At 49.7% G+C, this 27842-nt stretch overlaps 3 protein-coding genes across 5 annotated transcripts; all 3 read right to left on the bottom strand.

Moving 5' to 3' along the window:
* Nucleotides 1–5776: 5776 nt before the first annotated feature.
* On the bottom strand, nt 5777–9179 carry LOC112881762 (protein indeterminate-domain 1-like). Its single transcript, XM_025946615.1, has 4 exons — nt 8814–9179; nt 8259–8661; nt 7600–8123; nt 5777–7377 (listed from the first exon to the last, which is right to left on the bottom strand). Exons 1-4 carry the CDS (start codon nt 8941–8943, stop codon nt 6086–6088), a joined length of 2349 nt encoding a protein of 782 aa, XP_025802400.1. The 5' UTR covers nt 8944–9179; the 3' UTR covers nt 5777–6085.
* A 4901-nt stretch (nt 9180–14080) lies between these two features.
* On the bottom strand, nt 14081–23436 carry LOC112882381. Of its 3 annotated transcripts, none has more exons than XM_025947427.1 (16): nt 23046–23436; nt 21955–22169; nt 21552–21688; nt 21350–21460; nt 21162–21263; nt 20500–20611; nt 20220–20420; nt 19248–19416; nt 19059–19140; nt 18883–18976; nt 17818–17914; nt 17257–17350; nt 16691–16763; nt 15617–15790; nt 14786–14908; nt 14081–14474 (listed from the first exon to the last, which is right to left on the bottom strand). In XM_025947427.1, exons 1-16 carry the CDS (start codon nt 23074–23076, stop codon nt 14271–14273), a joined length of 2019 nt encoding a protein of 672 aa, XP_025803212.1. In that variant the 5' UTR covers nt 23077–23436; the 3' UTR covers nt 14081–14270. The 3 variants fall into 3 exon arrangements, with proteins under 3 accessions (XP_025803212.1, XP_025803213.1, XP_025803214.1); XM_025947428.1 differs by having other exon boundaries at nt 20500–20608; nt 23046–23435; XM_025947429.1 differs by lacking the exon at nt 23046–23436 and having other exon boundaries at nt 21350–21410.
* A 484-nt stretch (nt 23437–23920) lies between these two features.
* Nucleotides 23921–27139, bottom strand: LOC112879466 (ruvB-like 2). The gene is made up of 2 exons (XM_025943722.1): nt 26019–27139; nt 23921–24769 (listed from the first exon to the last, which is right to left on the bottom strand). Exons 1-2 carry the CDS (start codon nt 26807–26809, stop codon nt 24124–24126), a joined length of 1437 nt encoding a protein of 478 aa, XP_025799507.1. The 5' UTR covers nt 26810–27139; the 3' UTR covers nt 23921–24123.
* Nucleotides 27140–27842: the final 703 nt, after the last annotated feature.

The raw sequence follows: 27842 nt of genomic DNA, 5'->3' as shown, positions 1-27842 counted from the left end.
GAGAAACCTCGCTGCGGCCGCCACGAGAGCGATTATCTTCCCACGCCGTGCGTAGGACACAAGCCAGCGAATCTTTCCAAATCTTAAAAAGAATTAGAGTAAAATGTACTATAGGTCTGCGTGTCATTTAGCTTCACGAACTCTAAAAATCTAAAAATATATTTTTGGATCTATCAACTTGTAATTTGAGTCAGTTAGATTCATAAACTTTAAAAATAAATATAATTCTATAAACTCTAAAAGTGTATTTTTAGTTGTATAAATTTGTAATTTGTGTCACTTAGCTCCATAAACTCCGAAAGTGCATTTTTAGATCACGATCTTCATTCATGAGCAGTCATGTGGCTACAAATGCGCCCACGAAGGTCGCCCCGATATCGCTATCTATGAATATTTTTCAATCCCTCACCGAGAATCACTCTGGATTGACCCAAATCTAACATTGTTACGAGATTTTTCGCCATGACACCTGACACCACCATATCCGGCCATCCGAGCCATGGAGGACGTAATATCCCCCTACCATGGTACTCATATCGTTGAGTCCCTCTGTGGCCTCCTTCATCTTTTCCGAGCCATCACTCCCTCCTCTCCACCTATATTATAAGGTCATATCTACATCTAAACTTCGGAACTCACTAATGGCAGTCCGTAAGACCCTCTTTGAATCCTAATACATGTCAATAACCTTCAAGACAAGTCTTTCATCCCTCCTCTCTCCTCTCCCTACGCACTTGATTAGAAATTGGGGCTCAAATTTGATCCTTATGGCGAAACTGCAGCAGTGTGCGGGCATCGTGTAGATTCATATTGGTGCGATATCAGTGCATGAAGGCTAGATGGCGAGATATGGACTTAGGTGACACAAATTACAAGTTTATGGACCTAGAAATGGACTTTAAGAGTTTGTGGACCTAAGTGACACATTACAAGTTTATGGACCTAGAAATGCAAACAAAGTTTATAGACCTAAGCGACACCCTCTTACAAATTGATAGATCTCTGGTGCATTTTACTCAAAGAATTATTTACCTGAAACGATCTACTACAGGCGTCCAGATTGAAGTATGCAGATGGATGCAACTGTATTCGGTGTTCCCTTGTAGGAAGATGACACTTGGCCCCTTGCAGCTTCCAGTGCGCGGCGGCGCCGAAGGCCATAGTAGCATACGAGCCACTTGGAACGAGAAGATTTGCGAAAAGAAAAAATAGAACGCGCGAAGAGGGAGAGCCGTCAGAAAACTTGCATATGGTTTGGGCCGCCGTTTGATGGCTGTGCGCAGCGCGCATATGGGCCGCGCGAGCCTACCCCATTAATTACTTCCCGTTTTGCTAACGTGCGAGCTAAGATTGATTGGGCTATTTCTTTCGGAGCGTTCGAAATCCGCCAAACCTATATAGCTTCCGAAAGCCCGTAAGCTATATGGCTTCCACCTTCTCCACCATCCGATCCATCTCCCTCACCCATCCGATCCTCTCTCTATCCTCTTCCTCCTCTTGGCTCTCGCCCGCGCCGCCGCCGCACGCTTGCCGGCGCGCGGAGGGGTGGGAGGTGGGGGGAGCGGCCGGCAGCGAGGTTGCCAGCCGGGGGAGGTGTTGGAGGCGGCGGAGGTAGGGTTTGAGGTTACCAAGGTCCGAGAACTTCAATAACATCTGAGCTATAGAAGAGAGGAGGCCGGGGGCGGCGGTAACAATTCGGCAGGTGGAGGGCAAGGCGGCGGGGAGCGCTACGGCAAGGCGGGGCTGGATTCCCGAAGGACGGTGACCGGTGGCGGGGGCGAGGAGGCGGGGGCGGGCGGTGGGTGGATGGCACGGCGGCGGCAGCCGTCGGCCGGGGTAGAGGAAGAAGGAGCCGTGATGGGCCGGTGGTAGGCCTCAAAGGCACCACTCTATCTGCCTTCGACAAGCCAGATAGGAGCCCCCGCCGAAATCGTCCAAACTTGGGCCAGATTGGCAGATCCTACTGACGGCCCACGAAACTGCTACCTGTGCACCTTTTGCTCAAGTTCCTCCGCTACCTGTGGAAGCAGCGAAGCCGCCGCCGTCCGCCGCACCGGTGCACGTCTGCACGAGCAACCAACCCAAAAAAACTCCACAAATCACCGGTGCTACACCGTGCACGCCTGGCGGCGGCCGCAGAAACCGAGCTGGATGCCGGAGCGGCACCCTGCACTCGAACAGCGAGGCAGGTGGTTCATGTCCGAACAGCTCGCCGCTAGGTCCGCCCGCCGCTCGGCGTTTCAAAGCTCTTCCGCCCGTGAGGCCGGCGTGCGTTGTCAACAACGCTGCCAATCCATCCAGCCGGCGTACCACCGCCGCTCCACTGTTCCCAGATCTACTGTTCCATTCATGAATGGCGTGCCTGGCCCCGGCCATTTCTTCTCTCAGCAGGCCTGAGAGTTTTTCCAAGCTCTTTACTCGCCCCCTTCTGTCAGCCAGGACGGGGACGGGGAGCTTGGCCCCGCACGCATCCGGAACCACACACGCGACGACGAAGTCCAGGCTGTTGCTTGAATCTCCTGAGCTCTGTAGGGCCGGCGGTGTTCACTAGTCGTCGCTGGTACGGGCTCGGCTGCACTCGATGCTCACCGCCCACTTGCATGCAGTACGGCCGGAGGGCGCGGGGTAGATCATGGATGCTGCATGCAGCGTCAGCTGTTCAGTTGGATTGGAGCTTCAGATTGCTGTGGATGAGGCTGTCCTGTCCTCTGTTACAGTGCTGTGTGAACTGTGAAAGCAGCTGAGATGCGGCGGCATAATTGGCATCATTGGCAAAGCCAGATGTAGTATGGATTCGAGGTTGTGAGACACCCAACGGCTCTGTTGGTTCCCGTTTTTTTGCTGAAATTCTAGCAGCGGATCTCAGGCCTCCGGCAAGCCCTACTTTGGGCAGGTAATACAGCTGGGTTGAGCCTATGCATTTTGGATGGAGCTGTGGAGTGTAACGGCAAGGCTAACCTTTCCAGATTCGTGCCACAGCTGGGCTGCTTGCCTAACTGTGTGTCTGGCACGGACCACGTGTCTTGTTCTCTAGCTGAATGGCAGTCTGGATCATCAGGACACTTCCTCTTTTTTTTCTTTTTCAAAAAAAAATTACAGAAAACACCCCATATGCATGCCATTTGAAATTTAAGTTTCTTCCGTGCAAGTCATTATGTTGCAAAAAGATAACTTGGGATAGATGACACCAATCAGTTTACCCATCCAAATATAGTTGTAATTGCAGTTTCAGCAGGGCAATCAACATTACTGCAACTCTTTTTATAAGACTGGCCGACGATATATCGAAAAGTTTGGGGCCCATCTGTCACAGTGTGTGTCTGAAGCTGCACCTTTTTTTTGGGGGGGTGGGGGGTGGAGTGTGGGGACCTACCAAATATCCTCCCTTAGTTCCGAATTAAATCCTCCAGCGAAGATAGGTCACCTCATCAATCAATAGCATAATGATGCTTATCTACTCCCGATCAATTCCGGATCCAGATGTGGCTATCTCCTGCCGTACGTACTGCTATGTGGAATTTAGGCTGCATAAGTCCAAGCAACTCGTACGTAGGTTACCTGTTTGGTAAAAAATAAAGCAGGCTCTGCTTACCCAGTACACTCTTATAGAGGTGTAATTTCAGGTTTTTTAACGAAACAATTTCGGGTTTTTTCTGGGTTGCAATGTCTTTAGCATGATGTCCAACAGGATTCAGCTTGGTTTGGGTGGATTGGCAAGGCTAGCCTTTCCAGATCCAGGCCGCAGCTGGGGTTTCTTGTCCAAGCATGCATGCATCTGACACGGACCACGTGTTCTCTCCGTGGCGCCACACGAACTCAACTTTGAAGTTTGAACTGGCCGTCGTCTGGATCACGGTCATGGCGCCCGTGAAAGCCTGTAGCAGCAGGAAATCAGGAATGAGTCTCCAGAGGTTAGAGTTTCTAATAAGTCGGTCTTCGATTTGAATATCTGGCAGGCCTCGAGCACCTTTGCTTTTGTATTGTCAGAACACACATTTGCAAACTCAGACATGCAATGCAGCATGAAGCTAAAAATTGGGGTTGCTAAAGTTCGTCTTGGATCCACCTACGCTTCAACTCGATCGGCAAGATGAACTCCAGCCCGCACGGCCTCAACTCGGGGGCACACGCGTCTAGGCTCCTCGAAAGCGGAGGCCGCCATCGACCGGGAAACGCCTGGCGCAAAGCCATCCGGCCATCCCCATTCAGAGCCCAAGTGCACGCATCTGGTCAAGTTCAGACAAGTCGAGCGACCGAGCGTGCCGCCTTTCGCGTGTGCGCCGTCGAAACGGGAAGGCGCCCATGGTCCGTGTCGAGCGATCCAACATGGCGCCGCCGTGATCTTAGCCCAAGCTGCATGCTTCGGTCTCGCTCCGGTGACCTGCGAGCCGGAGTGGGTGGCAAGTGGCGACCATTTCGGGAAAGCGGAGGCCGTCGGCCGGGGGGGGGGGGGGGGTGTTGGGTTGAAGCCTCAGCACGCACGCGTGGAGCATGTCGGGGCGCCGGCGGGCGAGCTGGCCCGCCCGGGTGTGAAATGAAACGGCAGGAGGCAACAGAATGGCTTTCCGCTTCAGTTACGAGTGGCACTGTCACTTGTTCTGCCTGGGAGAGTTTGGTTTTCCTGGTACCAGTGAGGAGGCAGTGGCTAGATGTCCTGCTTCACTTCCTGTGGTCAGGAATTGTTGGGTCTTTTGAGGATCTGAGATGGGTCTTTGGATGACAGATTGTTAGTACCAATTTACCCAAATATATCTGCGGACATAGAGGTACAACATTTGCAGTTTTTTTATGAGACTTCTTGCACTTACCTCTTTTCTACGAAAAAAAAATGCCCAGAAGAATGAGAGTCATCTGCCACTCCATCCCTATCTTGGCACGTGTGGCACCTACCACCCACCAACCAAACATCCCCTCCCTCTTAAAGCCTCCAGCTAACATTAGTGGCTTCGTCAGTAACGATGCCTTCGGCGATCTCTGCTCTGATCCTCTAACCCTGAGTGGTTCAGTGTTTGCCACACTGATTAGGCCGCGATGGTCACGTCGGACCAACAGGGCACTGTAGCCCGGTACGACCGGGCCAGGGCCTCGACACGTCCATCCCCTCCTTTCCCGTTCCCGAAAGGAACCCTGACACGCTCAAGCTGCAAAGGGCAAACCCCTGCGCTGCTGGTTCCCGGCTCCACGGCGACCAGAAACTGTGGCGTGAAAAACTCATGGAATACGGATACGGTATCGCCGCCACCTGCTTCAGATTCTTTTTTTGAAAATTACCTGCTTCAAGTTCTCCGGTGACATGCTGAAGGGAACGAGGAAAAGGACCTGAATTTTCCGATGAACAGACGGTTAGCAGTTTATCTGTCGCTGACGGACAGATACAGACGTCTGATGAAAAGAATACCACTGCTGGGCGTTGGCCTCGGCTTACTGCTGAGCAGCAGGGTCTCCACAGCTCGTTACTGTTGCGTGACAAAGCCCCAGCTGATAACAACAGCAGTGAAAGAGATTACAGGGGCACACAGTGAGAGGCTGCCCACCAGCTTGTGACTGCGGCAGGCAGCACAACAGGTTACAGGTACACGAGGCAAGTAATCAAGCATGTTTTTTTTTTGTTGACACCAAGTACAGGATGAATTCTTCAAAGTACCAAGGCTGCTGAATAAGCTTGCTGGTCGGCAGGTTAGGTAATTAGGGAAACCCTGCCGACTTAGCAGCAGCAGCAGCAGCAAACAGCAAAAACACCTTTCACATGTCAGCGTCGCTGTCCTAATCTCGGACCTTTCCAAAAACAGTACTCGATTAGCACCGAAGATCTCGGTAATAAAGGCGACTACTTACCCTGTTACCTCGTCACATCTTAAAAGCAACGGGGCATCGCATCAAATGTCAGGTTCCATCTTGCCGGGATCGAATTTTGGCTATAATAACAGCTTCGATTCGTTTTTTTTTTCAGACAGAATTGCAGGATTGGGAGAAGCATCGAGCTATGTACAGAGTTTCTAGCTCTACCAACACAGCTGCGACTGAGACTGAAAGAATGAGCGAGCCGAGGCACGAAACCCCCAAGGTTACAGAAAAAACGAAAACCTCACAGGATCGTGCGGCCGTTGGTCTTCCTCTTGGCGTCCTCCCATGGCGCCGGCACCTGTGCCGAAGGCCCCATGTCCAGCTCTCCTCCAACCATCAATGCCGGGAGGCCACCGTTGGCCGTGGAGCCGCCCATGGTCCCTCCGATGCCAAGCCCAAGGAAGTCCAGCGTAGCAGGCTTGGGACCGAACAGTGGCGATGGGCCCATCATCAGGTCCGGCAACCCTGAATTTCCACTTTCGTATGCGAGACCAAGGCCTAGACCCCCAGATAGCATTGCCCTGGACTCCCTCTCCATTTGCCGACCACTCCGGTGGTGCCGCTCCATCACCTCCATTTCCTGACTGCTCCTGTGGTGCGCCCACCGTTGGGTGCTGGACTCCATCTGCATTTGCTGATTACTCACCTCCATTTGCTGATTGCTCCTGTGGTGCGGCCATCGATGCGTGCTGGACTCCATCTGCATTTGCTGATTACTCCGGAGGCGCTCCATGCCCATTTGCTGATCACTCCGGTGGTGGTGCCACCGTTGCGAACTCGACTCCATCTCCCTTTGTTGATTGTTCCGGTGGTGCTCCATCTCCATTTGCTGAGTACTCCGGTGGTGCCACGGTTGAGAACTGGACTCCATCTCCCTATGCTGATGATTCCGATGGCGCTCCATCTCCATGTGCTGATTACTGCGGTGGTGCCACGGTAGCGCGCTGTTTTCAGTGAACCTCCCGTGAGGTGGCTGCTTCGATGGAGGTGACGATGTGGAGGAAGAGGCAAGCCCGAATTCCTTCAGGAACGATGAGCTTGATTGCGAAGCTCCAACTTCGGCTGCCTTCTGCAGGAGCGCAGTCGCGGACATGTGAGGGGCCGGAGGTGCAGCGAAAGTGCCTGGATTGCTTGGGCTTGTCTGTGGGAACAGAGAGGAGGGTGCACCGATAGCAAGGCAAAGGAAGGTGGGATCAACACCGATGAGATCACGCAGAGATCTGCTCTGGGAAGTGGTGCTTGTTGTGGCTGACGCAAACAGACCGGCAAAAGTATTGGTTGTTGTAGATGGCGCGATAGAATTGGAAACACTGCCGCCGGCACCACAGGTGGTGCTGCTCCCATCGGTACCAATGGCCTCTGAGGGTGATGGGAGGAAGCAAGGAAGCATTGGAGTGTCCTTGTCCATCAGATTGGAGACCTCAAGTTCAGCTTCCTTGTATTGATCAGCTTCCTGGAAGCATGTGTCTTCGTCTTGATCAGCTTCATCCTCCAATTTGGCAGCCACAGCTGTCTCAGCAACCACCTCTGGGTCTATAACATGATAAACCAAAACAAGGAAGAACAAGTCAGTTATCGCTATTGAGCTAATTGACCAAATGGCCAACCAAATTGGGGAAAAAGCCAAGACGCATGCATTGCTTTCTTACTGCGGCTGTGAGATCGACTTAAAGAGCAAGAACTTGCCATAAATCTCATCAAGTCTATGTATGGGCAATAAGACAAGCACACGAACAAGATGCAAAAGGAGCATACCATCCACATTTGGCACCACTGCGACAACTGGCCGCTGCTCCAGTGGAAATGGAAGTGGCGAGGGAAAGAGCTGTGGCTCCTTTGGCAATGGAGGTGGGGTCGGACGGCGCGGCAGCTCCTTTGGCAATGGAGGTGGGGATGGACGGCGCGGCGGCTCCTTCGGCAATGGAGGTGGGGACGGACGGCGCAGCAGCTCCTTCGGCAATGGAGGTGGAGACGGACGGCACAGCGGCTCCTTTGGCAATGGGGGTGGAGACGGACGGCGCAGTGGTTCCTGTGGCAATGGAGGTGGTAACGGAATGCGCTGCGGCGCTTCCGGCATCGGTGCCTCCACACGCTGAGGCTGCTCCGCGGCCACTGCAGAGTCCTCATTCTCCTCTTCCTCACGCCCCTTCTCCTTGTCCTTGTCCACATCCTCCTCAGCCTCCAAATCAGGCGGCCGAGGCGATGGCGGCGCCAGCACCCTGCCGGTCTCCTCCACGAGGGCTCCGCAGAAGGCGCGGTGCGTCACGAAGCTGTCCCGTCTGAACCAAGCAAGCACGCCATCCGATGAATGAAACAAGTAAAAACGCAAGCTTTTCCCAAATCGGGCTGCGGGAGAGGAGGAGGAAGCAGCAAACAAGCAGCGAGCGAGAACGAGCGAGCAAGCAATTACGCACCTGGTGAAGAGCGTGCCGCAGTCGCAGCGGTACTCGCGGGTGCCGCAGGTCTTGGCGTGCGCCTTGAGGTCGGCTTGGACGGCGTAGCGCTTACCGCAGCGCGGGCAGGCCCAGCGCTTCTCCCCGTGCTTGCGGCAGAAGTGCTTCTTGATCCCGGTGAGGTCGCCGAGCGCGCGGGCCGGGGAGTGGTGCACGCACCCGGGCTCGGGGCACACGTAGACCCGCCGGCGCGGCGGCGCGGCGCCGGGCCCGCGCTGCCGCAGGCGCCAGGGCAGGTTGTGCCCCCTCCGGTGCAGCTGCAGGTTCTGGTCCCGCTGGAAGCCCTTCCCGCACACCTCGCAGACGAAGCGGTTCGTCGCCAGCAGCGTCCCCGGCGAGAGCGCGATCACCTCGGCGTCCGGATCTGCGGCGGCGGGCAGGGCGTAGGGCGAGCGAGCAAGCAAACAAACCGTTCAGAGCACGCGGGGGGCCGAAACGGAGGTAGCAGTAGTACTAGTACGCACACCAACCCCGAAGCAAACCCGCGAGGGGGTGGGGGGGGGTGCGCTCGCTCACCTGGCGTCCCGGGGAGGTTCCGCTTCTTCTTGACCGGCGCCGGCGCGGCCGCCGCCAAGGGGAGCGCCGCCTCCGGCGCCGGCGCCGCCTGCTCGGGCCCCGCCTCCGGCTCCGTCGGGTGCGGCGTCATCGCTGCCGCTCGATCCGTCGCCCCGGCTCCCGCGCGGCCCGCTTCACTGAATCCCAGCACTCGCGCCGGCTCCGGCCCGGGAAGCGCGCGGCGGCGGGGAGCGGTGGACGGGGATTTTTTTTCTCTCTCTCGCTCTTCTTTTTTCCTCTTCCTCCACCCCCGGCCCTCGCGTCTCTCCTCTCTCTCTCTCTCCTCTCTCTCTCTATCTATCTCTTTTGGCGATTATTTTTGCGGCTTGCTTTTCTATTGGGAGGGAGGGGAGGAGTGGGAGTGGGAGTCAGAAGCGAGGGCGGGGCATCGGGATGAGACGAGACGACAGCCCCCCAGCGCGGGGGCGCGTGGGACGGGCGCTGTAGCCTGTACGCGCACTCGCAGAGCCGCCGCAGCCATCCCCAGCCTCTCATCTCCTCGCGCCGCGTCGCGTCGCACGCCACCGAGCCGAGCCGAGCCAGGCCGAGCTGCCGAGGCCAACGCCGATCCGGCACGTTGGCCTCCGCCTTCCTCCCATCCACCGCGCGCCCCCACCCCACCCCGCGGCCGTCGGATGCCCGTCCCGTCCTCCCGCGACGCGAGGCGTGGCGCACGTGGTCGCCCCCGCCTGCCTTTCTGCTGGCTGCCCTGGCCTGGGCCGCCTGCCTGCCTGCGGTCTCGCTCGGCTTGCTTCGGGAGCGGGGCTCGGCGCACGCGGCCGCCGCGCCCTCCGCCGACGCCGTTTGGCCCAGCGCCGGCAGCGTGTCCGGCCCCCGGCGCGTCTCCAGGCGGCCGGCCACCCCTCCCCGACCGGCGATCGCCCGCCGATCATGTGCCCGCGGCCGCGCGCGCGAGTGTACCAGGCGATCAGCGACGCAAGGAAAGAACGCGAGACGGGATCGAGGAAAAGTCAGCCGCGGCATCAGTGCTCGGCAAGCGAACCAGGCTGGGGCTGGCCTGGCTGACTTGTCGTGCGGGCCTGCGCGCGCGCCGCGGGGTGGTTGACCGACGGGCGGGGGCGCAGGCGCAGAGCAGCAGCAGCTCGTCTCGTGAACCGACCGCCAGTGCTCGTTGCGATCGCGTGGCATTGCTTGCGGGCGAACGGCGGATCGATCCATGCGTTGTCGTCGCCGCAATAGGAAGGATCCTTGTTCCGTTATGCATATATTTGCATATATATATATATATATATATTTGATGAGGTTAAAATACAACAAAGTGCAACACGGTGCATTTTTTAAAAAATCCTCCCACCCTACAGTTGCAAGCGATTGCAAATGGGCGCTAACCAGTTGTAACTGGGCACGAACCAGTTGCAAATGGACGCAATCCAGTTGCATGCAACCGAACGCGAACTAGTTGCAACTCAGACCGACCCGTTTGCAACTAGATACAATCAGTTGCAACTAGAATTATCACAGTTGCAACTGAGATACTGGGTGCATCCTCTGTATAAAATGCACGCAGGTGCATTATAATAAAACACTACGTATATTTGTGTGTACGTATATATATAAAAGTAAAGTAGTGTCGCGTTATTTGGGTGGCCATTTTACCGTGGGCGGGTGCCGTGGGAATCTCTCGGTTTTTAGCCGCCGTCGCAAGGCACCGCGGCGGGCCGGAGACCAGGCTGCCTACCTCTTGCATGGCATTGCATTTTGGGATCTGGCACCGTCACCGTGCACGGAAGGGGAAGGGGAGTGATGGTAAAGCAAACTCCGGGATGAGATGGTGTTGCGGGTTTTCTGACCGTTTCTTTTGCCACTTTTTTACTACTTTTTGAAGACGGCAAATGTACGATGTTTCCAATCACATGGTTAGGGCCGGGATTTGATGTGTTCCTTTTGGGAGTAGCTAGCTAGCGTACACTACACAAGGGCTTTTGGTCCGTGTTTTTTTAAACTATTGTGTGTCGATTTTATTTGCCAATTTTCAGTGCTTGTAGAACTGAATTACCCCTTGAATTACTCATTTTTGTTCCGTTTTTGTTTTAGCTCATCATCCGCGATTTTGGAAATTTACCATGAGACCATAGACCCACGTAATTTGAGTTGGACAAGTAACAACCGCAGCCAACAAAACCGAGATTTTTTTTTAAAAAAATCAACTTCCGTTAAAAAGGTAACATGGCGCCGACATTGGGCAGCGCGCTGCACCCCGTCTCGTCGTCTTGCAGAAGAAGCTGTTGACGCGCAGTACAAATCTAAACATTTCCTAGATTAAAACCGTACCCTACTTTTCGCTGCCTTTGCTCCTTTCGCAAATGGCTATCTAGCGGTACAAAACTGGCTGCTCCCATTTCCTTTTTCACCACGCTTTCTTTCCTGCCACTCTAGCTAGCCGGTGGACGATGAGTGGTGCGTTGTGACAAAAAAACACAAAGCGCATAAGCTACTACACGCCCACGTACTACCCCGTTCACACCCCCTTTTCGTTTCAAATCACAACCACCCGTGAAGGCTTCCATTTCCTTTTTTGCCATTTGTTTATTGGGATACATGCAGTACCGGCGCCGCGAATTACTTCCAGCAAAGAAAACAAAAGCGGACCAGCTGTAAAAGGTCACTGGCTGGTAGCTCCTCCTCCATCCATCCGGTCCATGCAGACTCCAGTCTAGTGCGCGGTTGGATGGCCGGTCGGTCTCCGTTTTTCCTCCGTTCCAGCTCTCACGCCCACGCACACTGTCTGAATTTCTGATGATGATGAGCCGTCACAGGTTAGCCATTCTGCTCGTGGTCCCTGTCCCTCCACGAAAAGGCTTCCCTGCTCCTTGTGTCGCGTGCTGCATTGGGCATTGCGTAGATAGATAGACATCGAAAGTGGGGATCCCCTCCAAATTCCAACTTTTTACATTCTCTTTCCATCTTATCAATTTTAGAATACATGTATGGAGTAGTAAATGTATGTAAAAAAATTAATTGTACAATTTAATTGTACATCACGAGACGAATCTTTTAAACCTAGTTAGTCCATGATTAGATAAAATTTGTCAAATACAAACGAAAGCGCTACAGTACTTAGTACTTCGATTTATAACATTTGCAATTTTAGGTGCATCTAAACAAGACCTGGCCTGGCCAGGGATAATTGCCGGATGAAAAGGTGCCCACCTGAATGTCTGGACCGTAAGAAAGCTCGTGGTGAAGTCTCATCAGCCATCAGCGACCAATCACCACCACCACCACAACGCCCTAACCGGCTGCATCATCGCAAGCAGAGAGCTGAAGATAGGGCGACGGCGATCGATCTTGCTGCTTTAATCTGAGGATTTAACAGGTGGGTTTTCAGTCCTGTTCTCGCTTGGAGAGAGATGGGAGGGAGTTTTTAGCTCCGGAACAAAGGGAGCGGATAAATGCTAGGTCCAAGCAGGACGGGACAAATGGATGGAGCATATGCGCCGCCCCAATGATTCAGCGGAATCGATCGCCGTGCCCCGTCGGCGAGGACGGAGAGGGAGGGGGGGGGGGTGGGGGAGTCGTTTTCAGGCGAGCGGAGCCATGATTCAGGCCGCTACGTGCTGGCCTGCCGCGCTGAGCTCTCCCCTGTTTAATGAAGATGATAACTGACTGGATCGTTTTCACCGATAGCAAAACTGCATCCGGATCCATGAACCTCGCGTGCTTTATTCCCTTTCCAGAACAGGCAGGCGAAGGCCAGCCAGCAAGCGAGAGAATCTGCAGTTGCGAGGAGCCTGGAAGTTCAGATAGCCTCTCCACGTCAGTTTGGCCGGACGGCGGCAACCGATTTGACCCGAACGCCGGCCCACCGCCGCACAGTAACCGCAGATGAGAGCATTCAGAGCAACGGCAGCGAGGTCGCGCACGCATGAACACGGGGGGTACTGCGCTACACTTGTGATCGCAAGACCGGGTTGGCTCGGCTGGCCTGCTGCTGCTGCTGCTGGTCAGAGCACCGGGTACTACTGCTGAGTGAGATCAGGCGATCAGGGAATGGCCCATCGCCTGCGCTCACTCCCTCATCACCCGGATCAGCGCGAGATCTCCGGTCTCCTCTCGGAGATCCTCATCTTACAAATGGAGCGGGTAAAAATAAAGTTTGGAAATCAAGTCCGTGCCGATAAATGCCGCACGAACAGCCCGGCGACTGTTCCAACAGCACCCCCTTTAAGAGCGCAACAGTTTTGTCTGCCAGACATGCCGGTGCAACTTGCCAGGTAGCACCACACCCATCATCTTGATGAAGTTTTTGGCGACATGGAAAAGAAAAGGATCCTCTCTGTTTTTTTTACCCGAGCCCTAGGGCAGACAGAAGGATTGGTCTGTCAGCCCTTTATCTTCCTGGAGCACAAGGGGCGTGGCCGGACGACGAGAGGCCGGAGCTACCAACACATGAATAACGACACGCGCCCTCGGCCCCTCCAGGTCCGGGGAGCGAAGGCTTCTGTGGAACCCGTGACAGGGACCTCGATGCAAGTGTGCTCTCTCTCGCCCCCACCCCCCCCCCCCCCCCTCGCTCGTTTCACATGGAGTATACATGTACACGGAGATAAATCGGGAGGGAAAATCGTCGTGGGTATGGGCGACAGCGACCGCGCGCCTGTGCTGAAAGCCAGAAAACCACCCTATTTTTGGAAGCTTATTACTACTACCTGTGATGACGCTCCCCCCGACCGAGGATAACGTAGATTATTGAACCAAACGGGGCCTGGAACGGCTCACGGTCTGGCCTGGGTCCGGAGCTCGCCGCGTCGGGCCATGGCGGTACCGACCTCGAAAGGGACGGGGCACCGCGGCCGCAGGCGTCAGCGTCCGTCGCGAGACGGGAATCGTCCGGCGGAAACGCCGATCGGATGCGCCTCTCTCTCAAGGGTAACCTGCGCTGCAAATTGCAAGAGAGAGAGAGAGAGAGGTGTAACAACTAACAAGAGAAGAATATTTCAATTTTCAAGTCCTAGTCCTCGCTCTTCCTTTCCATGGGTAGGGCTAGGGCGGCAAAGGAGCGTAGGGCACGACACGCAGGGATGGAGCTGGAGGAGGTGCGGCGTCACTCGGATGGAGCAGCCGGGAATCGAGAGGCTGGGAATGCGAATCTCGTGTCAATCCTGTTGCAGCGGGTATTAGGGCCCACTTCCAGTAGCTGCCTGTGCCTTTTCTAACCCTGGACCAGATCTTTCGGGTTTTCCTCCTGACTTCCTCACGCAACTCAATGAAAAAACACGCCAGATTCATCCGGGCAGAACAGTCAGAAAAGATGATGCCACCAGGCAACCAGTTGATCCAGCTTTAATGAGCTGGTCGGTAATTCAGGAGCATGTACCAGGTTTTGCATCGCTAAACACGGAGCATAGATAACATAGACCTTAACACAGTAAGACCACAATATATACAACAAAGGCGCTACGCTGAACGAACATGATGAACATCTGGCAGGCCCGTGCCCAAAGACCTGCAGGTGCGGTATACCTCACCCCGCATCACGTCTACCGGTCCATGATCGAGCGTGTACCGATCCGGGCCAAGATACATGCCAGTCTTCTCGAGTAGGGCCAGGCCTTCCTCCCTCCCATACCGTGAAGAATAAAGCTTCAGGTATTCGATGTCCTGCATTGAAAACGCAATAATAGACAGCCGTGAGCCCGTGAGCACAGGGGAAACAGCCAGCGATCGCAAATGTACACTGTGTTCTAATTTGCAGTATGCACAGCTTAGAGCTGTGCAATGGGAATCAACCGAACAAGTCAGATTAGTTCCTAGCATGCTGCTATGAAGTACCCTTCAAAAATGCCAAGCAAAACTACAAAGACTCGGCAGGATATGAGCGCTCAGTGACTACTTTTGATATGAGAATTTCTAAGTCGTAGGCTGAAAAGCTTGAGCTGTTATTAAAAAAACATCATCAACAAACTCATCACCTGCATGCCACTGAGAATGCGTTCTAGTCGGGTGGATGCAACTGGTTCATGTGACGATGAGAACACTTCACCAGGGTAGAACAGGACCCCATCGCCAGGAGGAAGGCCACGTCGGAAACAGATCTGTGGCAGCGCCAAGTTTGAGAATCAGAAGCAAAGCAGTGGTTGGATGCTTGAAAATTAAGAGCCGGAACTTAGTCAGAACAATAGTGTGTGGTCCTAGCTTAATACTACAAATGGTATGTGCTAACATTAACTGCAGAAATTGTAAACTAAAAGAACAATATCTATAGAACAGTTGCAAAACCAAGACTAGAATTAAACTTTTAAACTAAGTTGTATCTGCAGAATGCAGATATTGTAAACAAGAATCACTAGCCGCTTGCATATTTGCTAGAGCTTTTGTCTCAGTGTTGAAGTAAAAAAGAAGTGTCATTAGCATATAACTTGGCATTTATTACCTAGCATGAACAATTAATCTGTTTAAATATAGAAACAACCCAAAGCATCTTTACCTGCTGTCATACACTCATACTAGGATATGCACAAGAGTTCAACAGTCGAGCCCATGTTCCATACACATGTAAAATTGCTTTGACACAGGACCATTACTATTTAATATTCCTCTGTAGTTTTAACATCTTTCACCACAAAGACTAAAACCCAAAATTATATGTATATACTGTAAGTCTTGCGAAATGGGATGGGTAGAAAATAAGATACTAACAGGTAAATCTTACTAGGTGGTTTATACATAAGCCAGGAAAAATAATCGGATCATGTATTAATGACAGGTCATCATATAAAGACGCTTTCCATGCCACAGCATACCTCAGCACTTGGAATCATTGCCTTCTCATAGCAGTTGGTACCCCAATAAAGGAATCCTGTCCCACCTTCCTTCCACACTCTCCACATCACTGCCCGGTGCTGGGTTCCGCGCATTCCAAGGTGCCAGTTTGGTTGAGGATCAGAAGGGCCCATACAAACATATGTCCACCACTCCTAAATAGATCCAGATAAGCCCATCAAGATACAAACTTTAAAGATAACAGAGAACTCCATGCTTGAGTGGCAAATGAATAAGTTCAAGCTAGATGAGAAAAAACAAATAAATGTAATTGACCAGGACAGTTGACATTGTCTGCACTTCAGTGTGACAAAGCATCCAATTTGGCAAGAGTAGGCTGTGGCACAATCTGGAAACAGGAAGTATCCTTCAATGCAGATTGCAGCACCCAAAATAAAAAAAAACAGTACTTAGGTAACATAACCATTTAGTTAAGACTAAGTCCTGCCTGTACTCAACAGATTAAGAAGTTCGCATAACATCAATGCAAGGGAGATCATAAAAAAAAATGAAAAGTTCTTTCAACCGCAAGAAAAGAAAACATGGACAGTATAATCATAAAAAAAGGAAAATAATCCAGTGCCATCAAGCAAAGGGTTTCCTTCTTGGTCTCCGACCACAGGAAACAACAATACATACTAGAATACTCCCTCTGGCCGTAAAAACAAGACGTTCCAACCGTGGAAAAGGAACTACGGGCAGGTCAGTCCTCTGGCTGGGAACATAATCTTTTCCCAACCGAAGGTAGTAATAGATATAAAACGGGCAGTGTTAAAGCACTAGATGAACATAGAAACAACAAAAGCAAAAAAGAATAGTAAAATGTCATAAGGAGGAATCCTTCACAAAAATATTTCATAAATGTATGAAACGGGTGCACTCTCATCCAATTCCTTACTTGATTCTATATTGTTAGAAATTTAAAATCAATGTTACTTAGAAAATAAATAATGTAATATCATTAATCCTCTTTGAGAATGCTATGTGCTTAAAATGCAATTAAAAAAAGCCAAGTTTTACAAATTTACTATTTTGGAGGAATAGAAACCTTTTACCTCACCAAGATCAGGTCGTAATTCAGCAACAATATCCTTCACTAGGTCCTCTCTTGTGCCAAGAACCCATTCACTGTATAAGAAGACAAAACATCAATAACCAAAGTGGTTTATTGGCCCAAGATTGAATTAGTGTAACATTATAATTAGTTTGCACCAAGGCACCCATGCTTCTACTAGCCTCTGTGACGCATATGCAACATCCCCACAGTGACACCACATTCCCAACATGTATTGGAGCTGTAAGTTCCATCAGATTGTCAGTGCTACATAATCATAGTGCCAATGGCTTGTGAGAAGGGAAATTTTGTTTCCTCTGACACACAGGAGTTCTGTCTATTTTGGTCTAATTTTGTAGCATGCTAACATGAAGTCTCAAGACCTTGTCCATTTGAGACATAAGTTAGGGTCCTCATCCCAAGACTTGCATGCCAATAGTGCAAGATATGATAAAACATTAATGCTTTGAACCTTATTTGTTGTGTTAGTAGAATCTTAGTACCACTATAGACAAAACAGTTTAGCAACCTAGAAGAATGTAAAAATAAGCCAGAAGCATCGCATACCTTGTGCAAAAGATCTGCGTGTGTGGACGTAGAACATTTGGGACTTTCACGAAAGCTTCAAATGTAGAAGGAGCCAGTTCAGAGCCACTTGGGCCTACACAGATAATTCAAATTATAAGAAAAATATCTTTATTCTGGAGAAACTTGTGACCTGTCAGCTGCAATGGGTTCTGTAGGTATAATCATCTAAACTTCCAGAACATAGCACTAACATCATGCCATAAAAGTGATACCAAAAGTCAACTTTCTGTCACTTTTGTGAAATGAAACCCAAGTAACAAGTAATGCTAAGTCTTTTAACTCTATATTGGTTCATTTTGCCATATGTTAACATCTTGCTTCCACTGTATACATTTTCCCATCATATACACTATAGAATAATATAATGTGACACACATCACTAAACTACGGATAAAATTCTAACTTGTCTGCTAAGCTTCATGTTAAGTATAAAGAGAAGTGTACACTGTACAGTTATGAGGAAACCCAAGTATGAAAGTTTGTTTCTAAATAGAGGCAGTGTTCAGCGAGAAAGGACACCAGATTTTGTCTTATACTCACCACAATAGTAAGTTGTTAAAATTCGCACATCAGGTGAATATGACCGTAACTCATTAGAGATGTTGCATATCATGTCATATTGTTCCACATTCAATGGCTGAAAAAGTATAAAACAATTGTAAGATTATTGTAGGGTAATTCGTCTCCACTCTCCAGTGGTCGAAGTAACAAAGAAGAGACTTTAACAACAAAGTTTCCTTCAACAAGACAACAATTATTACACACTAGGGGCATAGAAATGGATATTTTAGCAACTTCAGTAAGTTTATCAAACCTCTAAGCAATGGTTAGTTGCCAGTGGCAATGCATATACAAGTTACCTTCACCATTACCACTTGCACCCACTGATCTTAATTTCTCTTATAGCATACAGCTTTGTAGCAACTAAATCGTAATTATAAGAAAGTACTTTCAATGTGAATCAACGATATCATTTTCGTATTACAAGTTTATATCTTGTGAGGCGTATTTTTGGTTGAAGATTACAAGGTTTAACTCTTCAAATGCATGCATGACTTAAAGAATGAAATGGAGGGATGTATCATCTAAGCTAATACCAATAGATACTATCTTAGGTAGGTCTGGATGCAATTAATGGCAATAGAACACCAACAAACAGCATAGCAAATAATTTTCTTCATCGAAATTAGACAGAAAGTCCTAAAAATTCATATATTTTCTTTCAGAATGAAGAAAAGAAAATACTGTTAGAGAAATGATACAGCCTCCAATATGCTAATTGTTATTAATGATACATTAGTCTAGTTTCAAGATTCGACATCATAGATTTAATTATTTAAGCAAGTCCAAGTTGGACCTGAAACTTGATATGGGATCAGAAAGCACACTACAGGCTGAGTGAAAATTCAACTTTCTGTCGCAGGAGCATGTCCACTAGATGTGGATAAAACTAAAAGGAGAACTCACAGGGTAACTCTGTATCTTCAATTTTAAGAAGAGTGGAGATTTGAACCCATAACAATAACTACAAGTTTCGCTCTGCTCCATGCCTCTGCATGGGTTTTCTCAGGAATCAGGACATATCACAAAAGGTAAATAACGCACCTCATCCCACAAATAGAAGTAAGCTTTCGACCAATGAGGCTTCGATTTTAAGATTTCAACCTCTCTTCTCAAGGAATTTTTTGCAGCATCAGTGCTGTTAAAAAGGATCCAAATTAACTAAAGTAACAAATTGAATCTGTTAAGCTGATATAAATTCCGAAGGATAAAAGCAATACCATGATAGGATAGGTGCATAGGGTACAGCGTATGCTGCTAATCTTGGATCAGAGTAATATTCATTAGCCTTCGGATGATCAGCTAAAATATAGAAGAAGAAAGAGTACAAAAGTAACATGACATATGAGCATTATTTTCGACAAACCAAAAAAATCTTTTTGAGAGAAATAAAGAAATCTAAGCATTACCAGGCCAAGGGCATGTGTATGCTAGAATGCGCATGCTATCACCCCATCTGCAGAAAAATGGACTGATTCTATATTGGAGGAGCCACCTAAAGTGATGATCCAGTGCATCATACCATCCTTCAGTGCCATGCTCCAAACAGAAACGATCTTCAATGACAGTTTCAGATATCTATGTTGTAGTCAAAGGAGAACACATCCATATGATTACAAACAATTCAAATACAAATTGTCAGAAGCTGCAACAAAACAACGATATAGACAATTCAAATGTGAATCATCAGAAGCTGCAACAAAATACTGAAATAGACAATTCAACCATAAATTCTAAAATGTGATTCTGATTATATGTTGCTGCCAGGGGGCTGGTTGGTTGTGGGAGGATTGCGGATGTTGTAGCCAAACGCAGTGTGTGGGTGAAGGACGGGATGTTAACAATGATACGTTCTCGACAACAAAGGATGGAACAGTATGTGCAAGAGGATGAGCGTCAGTGAGTCGAGATTATTAGAATCTTTGTCCCTTGATTGATTAATGGTTACATTGGCCCTTAATATATAGCCCCACCCCACCCACCCACACACACACCACCCCCAAAAAAAATGATTACCAAACAAACCTAGACGGTTACATTGGCCCTTACTATATTTGATACATCATTTCCTAAACTCAACTTTCATAAGTCCAAACGAACTCTAATTTCCAAATCCTATCTCAAACTTTCCTAAACCAAACTTTAGTTCAAACATCCTAAAAAAGTCATTGGTAGACCCTATGTCGATGAAGAAATGCAGGGGCCCTGCTGCCCCTATGGCACAAGTGCCCCTGCTTCTAGTTCGGCCAGGGCAGCAGAAGGAACTGAAACGCCCTTCAGCTGCTGCCGGGCCAAGTGGGCCCATCACACCACGGCCCATAACAATTGCACAGCACAGAAATGGAAACGTGAAATAGTAAAAGGGAATATTGCCAGGATACACCAAAAACAGCAGGTAATGATGGTGTCACTGGGAGAGTGAAATCCCAAACAGTAAGGCTTAACTTCAAACGAACTGAAACATTGTTCATAACATCTTCATCCATCATGTCTCCAAATCCATTACTCTCTTGACAGTCCTGTAGTGCTGGATTATCCAACATCCTCCTCAGTGTGGTAGAAGCTGATGTTAGCCTTTGTACCTAATGTTGTAGCACTATTAGAAAAGAGAAAAGGAATAATACAGCTAACCCTTAAGAATGTATTTTCAGAGCAGAATACCATGTCCTCTGGTGACGAGTAGTCTCTGGGTTCAGTGATGTCAAGACAACTTCTTAATTCTCTATACAGCCCGTACCTTTCAGATTTTGGTAGAGATTCTGTTCTGGAACTGCTGCCAGAAAATAAGCCAGTAAATAAGTATAACCTAGGAATCAAAGCTAAATGTCACCTGGACACTTGTGTCCACATGCATGCAAGTATCAGATTGTGACACTTAATCTTGGGATTCTTGTTTAACAGCATCGTAAAATTATATCTTTACAATTTTGTTCCATACTCTCATGACCTAAATCCTCCAGATTTTTTTAAAGGAAGCTAATGACTAAGGTATATAAGTAAGCACACTTAATAGGTTACTCAAGGCTCTGAATTTGACATCTCAAGCAAAACATTTTAAGAAAAGCATATATCACTTATAGGCTGATCCTTTCACCGCATTATATTCGATATATTCCTATAAAATATGTTTAATGACAGCTCTTGCTGTAAGCCTGTAACATACATTTGAACACTTGGGTTGGTGACTTGGTATTATAACTAAGAATTGACATTTGAGCAGAAGCATGCTTAAATAAGATGGATTTGTTTTGGTTATTTTTTAAGCCTAAAGGCAACTTCTATTTCTAAGACAACAAGATAGAAAGCAGCAAGGAAAGGCTTACTCTAATTCCGTCTTAACAGCAGTAATGAATATTTCACCCTCATATAAACCAGGTGGTTGCCCACATGGAACGTTTAATGATACCCATACTGCAGCTGTCTCCCTGTACAAGCAAAAGTGAAGTTACATTCATGTAAAAGGGGGGAAACATTTGCTATAAGTTAGTTATCCAAAGCACAGAAGCAGTACCCTGGGTATAGACTTATTTGGGGACTGAGTGGATCAATAGGCACAAGAGCATCTGGTACACCTAAGATAGGCACCACACGTCGCAAAGTTATGGACTGACCAACCACTAACCTGGTAAAGCACTGTTACAATCATCGAAATAGAACTGTGCAAATGCTAGTCTCCCCTAGTAAAGATGTTCTAAAATTTTAAACAAACAAACCTGTCTCCTGAGGAGGAGCAGAGATCGGTGCACTGGATCTGCACAGACCCTGCAATACCTGAAGTGGCCCATGAAACCTTTGGGCGCAAAGCAATTTGAAAACTTTCTCTTTCATTTCTTGCTGCCAGAAGGTTAACCTAAAGGAAATTATAACGTTTGAAAATTTTTTGGGAACGAACATAATAAAATAGTAATAAGTCAAATCACGGCAACTGAAAGCACAATGAATCTGATTGCACTTGAAAAATGCAATATCACACTTTAAATAACAAGCAACAAAACAAAGCACTCCATATCATCAAAAATTTATTGAACAGTAGCCTCACAATTCACAACTACAAGATTATTTTTAGTCACATGCTGAAGCAAGAAACCAGTGCTGATAAAATGTAATACAACTTACTTTCTCTAGAGGTCGAGGTGCTTCTTGCTGGCTAACATTTGCTGTGCTGGGCATTGACCAGACGTGCAAAAGATCTTCTGAGTGTATTTTCGTAGGATCAATTACACCGGCACCCAGACTTGTACCCCATAAGCCTCCATCCACCCATCCATAACTAGTCCCTCCTCCAGCTACGCCTTCAACAGGTGGTGCTGAAGCATTTTGTGTCTTCCCTCCTGTGGTCCCACAAAGGAGAAGGATTTGTAGTCAAACTACCAAAGTGGAATTTAAGCAACAATGTTCCTATATATAATGGATGTCAGTCAAAAATTAAAAATAACACAAAACCTTTCACACTGTTTGTAAGAAAGCTATCACTTGTTATGAAACCAGAGATTACTGTGCAATGAAATGCAAACCGCTAGTCTAAGAAGCTCCAATACAAGCACTTGACACTGACAGAAATGAAACAATACTGTTCTCGATGGATCAAGGAATGTGCAAGCTTAGCACACTTTGGTCACACTTCAGGTGCTTAGGTCAACTAATACATGCAACGGAAATCCCCGAAGTTTGTTACAGAAAGAGGATCAAAAGGCTACCAGACTATCTACCCTGATTCAAGCTAGATAGACCGCAAGAGGAGAGGCCCAGGGTTCCCAGGCAAACAAGTCACGAGGCACAGGGGCCTGCAAAATAACACGACTACAGAGGTCAAGCACCTAGGCTCATAACTGATTGAAATGGACTGCCAATGCCCCAGGGAATGCTAACAGGGGCTTGACCATCGCCATCAAATTTGTGCTCACTTTCCGTCATTAAACTCAGACCAAAACAACTATCAGGAATGTGGCGACCAATGCAAGTAGGGTCAACTGACATCTACACAAGGATCGGTCCCGGTAACGGCACACACGCGAACTCAACTGGAGGGCACTGCGATTCAGCGCCCGCAGACCAGCGCTACACGCGCAGTAAGTAGAGCAAACATGGGCGATCCGGGAGCACCCAATGGGGGCCCCGATTGCGAGCAGCCCAGCCCAGTTCGATCAGACGGCGGAGGAACGAGAGGAGGGGGAGCAGGGGGGATCAGTGATTCACTGCGCGTTTACCTGCGGCGGAGTTGGAATCGCCTGGCTCCATGGCGCCGGCGGAAGGACGGTGGATCCGGAAGGACAGCGCCGCGTCGTAGCGGAGCGGCGGTGGCGCTGAGCTATGGGGTTGGGAGTGGCGGAGGGGATGGGGGAGCGGGGAAGTGGAGGAGAGCAGTTGCTGCCCGTGTTAACCCAAAAGCCGCGAGAGACCCCCGACCGACCTCTCGCGGAACCGGAGGCGGGGAGCGGGGGCAGGCGGGCGCGGGGACCCCGACCGACCGACGGTGGCGTGGCGGCCTGGCGGGGATCAATGATCACGCGCTGGTGACCGGATGGCGCGCTGCGGTGGTGCGGCGTGGAGGTGGGGGAGCCGCCTGGTGGCACCGTTGCGTGGCACGGGCTGGTGGGTGTGGAACGGAGGAACCGACGGCGTGTGCCTCGATCTCGAAAGCTCCTCGGTTTGAGTAGCCTTTTGCCTTGCGAAATGCGATACGCATACTCCTCCCGACTCCCGTGAGACGTGACGGCCTGACGGGGGCAAGGGCGGCTTCTCTTCTCCCTCGGCGCGACGGCGCTGCCCCGGGGGGGGGGGGGGGGGGGTGGGGCGGGCGGGGCGGGGCGGGCGGCGGGCCGTGAGGAGGACGTCTCAGAAAAGCAAGGCTCGCAGTGCACGTGCAATGGTTGGAACATGGCACTCGACACATGGTCACGCCTCACATGGACACCCAAGTCCGGCGTGATTTTTATAGCAACAGGCAAAAGGCCGTTCAAATACTCGCCAAAGCATGGCCTTTTCATTCCAGAACAGCTACTCGATGCCTACGTTTCGAGTCCTGGACAAATCTAGGCATCTGGCACATGACATAAGGCATACAGCACGAGATGGTGACACAGATTTAAACAAATCACGGCACTTAGCTGGGGTGAATTTGATCAGATACATTGAATTGCATAGTCACCTACAGCAGCTAACACAGAGTCCATCGCACACACCACGCCTTGTCAGGGTAACAGCAACCTAAACGAGCAACAAGCATCCCAAATACACGACGCAGCACAATACACCATCCCAGCCACCTTGTAATACAAAGGTAGTCTAGGACTGCATCGCGTCCTCTCCATCTGCTTCCCCCGACACTTCATTGAACATGTACTGGCTCTGGTACTCCATCAGGTACTGCGTCGACCGCTTCACGTCCAGGAACAGCTGGTACACCCGGCTGATGTCATCCATCTCCACCACCTTCCCCTTGCGCTTCTGGCAGGCCAGCGCGGCGGCATTGATCAGGTGGATCGCGTACCTCAGGGAGGTCTCAATGCCGATCTTGGTGAGCAGGACCTTGGCATCCGCGGACATCTCCACATCCTCCTCGTCGCACCGGATGTCCAGGATCTTCCGGATCTCATCCTCCTTGTAGGGCTGCGTCGTGATGATTAGGAGCCGGTCAAGGAAGTCTGGTGGGATACCGTGCGGTGACCGGTAGTTTGTCCCGCGGATGGATGTGATCCCTCGGTTTGTTGCAATGACTAGGATTGGAGCCATATCATTTTCCAATGCTCGGTTGAGGAAGGAGAAGCACTCAATATCTAGCATGTGGACTTCATCGATAAAAAGAACACCAGGCACAATTTCAGCCTTTCCTTCCTCTCTCCACTCTGCAACTTTTGTGTCAATCTGCTCCCGAACCTCCGCACGAATTTCACCAGTGTCACCAGTGAACAGTGCAAGAAAACCCTGTGTCCTGGAAAGAACATAACAAGATAATAGAATTGAGAGGTGTGGGACACTATCTTTTTCCAGCATAATGGAAGATCTATGCGGAATTGTGGATGCTAAAATTTGTAGGTAAAATTCTATTTCATAATGCTTCAGTGGTATCAGGACTTCTCGTGAGAGTAAAGAACTAAAGATAGATCCCAGTCCCAACCTAATGGATATAAATATAACAAAAAACAATTAAGATGCACTTGATATTAGTTGCCGGAATGTGAACCCGAAAAAAGTTGTGGAACCAAATAGCACATTTGAACTGTGGGAAGGAAAAAAGCATCCTCTGTAGGGATTCTGATGCAACACACATCATGGGAGCCTCAATAAAATAGGCAGCAAGTATTTCTCAGTTCTTACTTCGATTAAACAATATGATGACCTCACTAAAGTGGTAGATTCATCTTGGTACTGTTGTAATCTTAATACATGAGCAGTACCAAAACAGATTAGGATTTCTAAATCTTAATTAGTTATGTAATGCACTTTCAAGCCATCTATCAAGAATTGGCATGACCAAGTCAACCGCAAGTTGCTGCTTAAATATTTTAGTAGTGAGATATAAGCATAAACTAGCTTCTGACTTTTGTGTAAGCATAAATTTAAGTGACCAAGGCCACTGCATGTATGCTTAATGATGTGACCTAATGAACCACAACACTAGTTGGCATAGAATAACAAATACTAATACTTCTACAAATTATAGTCATACTAGTGGAGGTGAACTCTAAATAAATCATCATGGTGTGACGACTGATCCTTTGTTGAGCTAGCAATTGCTTGCAAACCTTAAAAATGTCTCTTTGGCAAGACTTTTTTTCATCAATTGGCGAGACTTTCCAAGACAGCAACATAACATGGGCTTCTTGCAATGAAAAACCACGTAAGCTCAGCATAGCCAAGGTAGTTCCAAGCCAATGTAATTATCCTAGCAAGTAGAATTTCAAATTCCTGGGATATATTTTCTTACCCATATATGTTTTGTTGCTGTGATATTTGCATCGCCAAGATAAATGAGATTTTTACTGGTGTATGTTTTCTTGCGTGGTAATTTGCAGGACTAATTTCCCTTTTAACATCACTGTATGCTACATTGATACATTAAAAATGTTCAATGTAAATTCCCTTGTCAGAATTGTTCAGTTTATAAAAATTGCTAGCTGTCTAAGCATCTTTTCCAATCTAGGTATGCAAGAATTGATGGGAAGGAAGTGAGAAGATACCTGCTATTGATGACATCGATCTCATGTAAGGTGACACAGTGCACGACCTCCTTGCGCTTCTGGAGCTCACCATCAGGACACTTGACAAACTTGGTGTGCGGGCCAACAGCATCATAATCCCGCGACCTCCCAATGGAGCGGCCAAGCTTGGTGACCTTCCCAGAGGCCTTGTCAAGCGCAATCACATCCCCACTCTGCACCTTCTCCTTTCCAAGAGCCTCAATCATCTTCCCCCCGAGCTCGTAAACAGTCTCCATGTCCGTGGTCTTCAGCGTGAGCCGCCCGGATTTTCCGGCCGCAGTAGCACCCGAAGGCGCGGCGGAGCTGCTGCCAGCGCCAGAGGATGCTAAGGGGCGGTCAATGGAGATCTCGACGACCTCGCCCTCGATAATCTCCGCTTCCTCCTTGATGCGGACGCCGATGGCGCGGCGGAAGGCCTGCGTGAGCGCCTCCGTCTTGGATAGGTCGAGGGAGAAGAGCTCCGAGGCGGCGACGGAGGCGAAGGGCGTCTCCGCGCCGAGCGACTTGGCGATGCCCATGGCAAGCGCGGTCTTGCCGGTGCCGGGCTGGCCAGCGATGAGCACGGCGCGGCCGGCGATCTTCCCCTGGCGGATGAGCTGGAGGATGAGGCCCGCGGCGCGACGGGCCGGGAGCTGCCCGACCATGCCCTCGGAGGCGTCGCGCGCCTCCATGGAGGAGTCCAGCCCTAGCCCCCGGATGTGGGAGTGCGCGCCGATGCGCTCGATCCGCGTCAGGTCGCGGCTCTCCGACAGCCGCTTCAGCTCCGCCATGGCTATTGGCCACCACCCACCGAGACGCCGCCGCCGCCGCCGCCGCCGCCGGTTCGGTGTTCGCCTTTCGGCCGGGGTTGAGGACTTGTGGGGGCGGAGGCGAGGTTTAGGCGAGAGCGGGCGGGGAACGAGCCAAGGGTTTTGTCAGTGGATGAAGCTGGAAGGATGTAGGCAAAGAGGGCCAGGAACAAAAAAAAAAGGGCCGCGGTCGTAATGGGCCACAATAATTGGGCCTATTTATGGATTTGTCAAGTCTTTACCAGCGCTAGCTATAAGTCCAGCCCAGGTAGTGCACGACAAGCTTAATTTTTTTTAAACCAACCAAGCAGAACAGCTGCCAAATTATATTAAAAAGGAAAATAAACCCAGACTAGAAAGAACAACCAACAACATCAGACGGTTGGATTGGAATATCAACAAACGTCGCTAAACTCAACTCTACAACACTTGCCCGGTTAGATTGGGACATCGACCCGAGCCTCAACTTACTCTGCCCGATCAGATTAGGTCATCGACCTGAACCTGTACACACTCTGCTCAGTCGGATTGGGTTATCAACCTGAGCCTCAACAAGAACCCCGCCCAGTCGGATTGGGTTATCGACACGAGGCTCCACAAACTCTACCTAGTCGAATTGGAACGTCGACGTGAGCCACCACACACCCACTGTTACCAATTGGAACCCCTTCTTTTTTTTGAAGAAAAGAAAAGGAAAGGTGAAGAGAGAAAGAAACCCACCACTGAAGCAAACCCTCCATGCCAGAATTCTCTTACATCGCCTCCAGGAAGGTCATGACGCCTACGACGCCGTTGATGCCAGCCCAAGGTGGGAAGGGTTTTCACCCGCTTCATCCGGCAGGGAGGCCGGCGTCCTTGCCGTCGGCACGAGATAGGAGTCAATGTCCATGGTAGAGATGTCCGACGTCGCCTTCAGGAAGGATATGACGCCATCCCAAGAGGGTTAGGTTTTCACCCGCATCTTTGCAACGGTGTAAAAGAGACCGACGCCATCAGCCCCACCACCATGGTGATG

This window comes from Panicum hallii, chromosome 2 (genome assembly GCF_002211085.1).
Source record: "Panicum hallii strain FIL2 chromosome 2, PHallii_v3.1, whole genome shotgun sequence".
Classification (NCBI taxonomy): Eukaryota; Viridiplantae; Streptophyta; class Magnoliopsida; order Poales; family Poaceae; genus Panicum; species Panicum hallii.
Note: the sequence above shows the minus strand (reverse complement) of the source record. Positions and strands in the feature narration are given on the sequence as shown.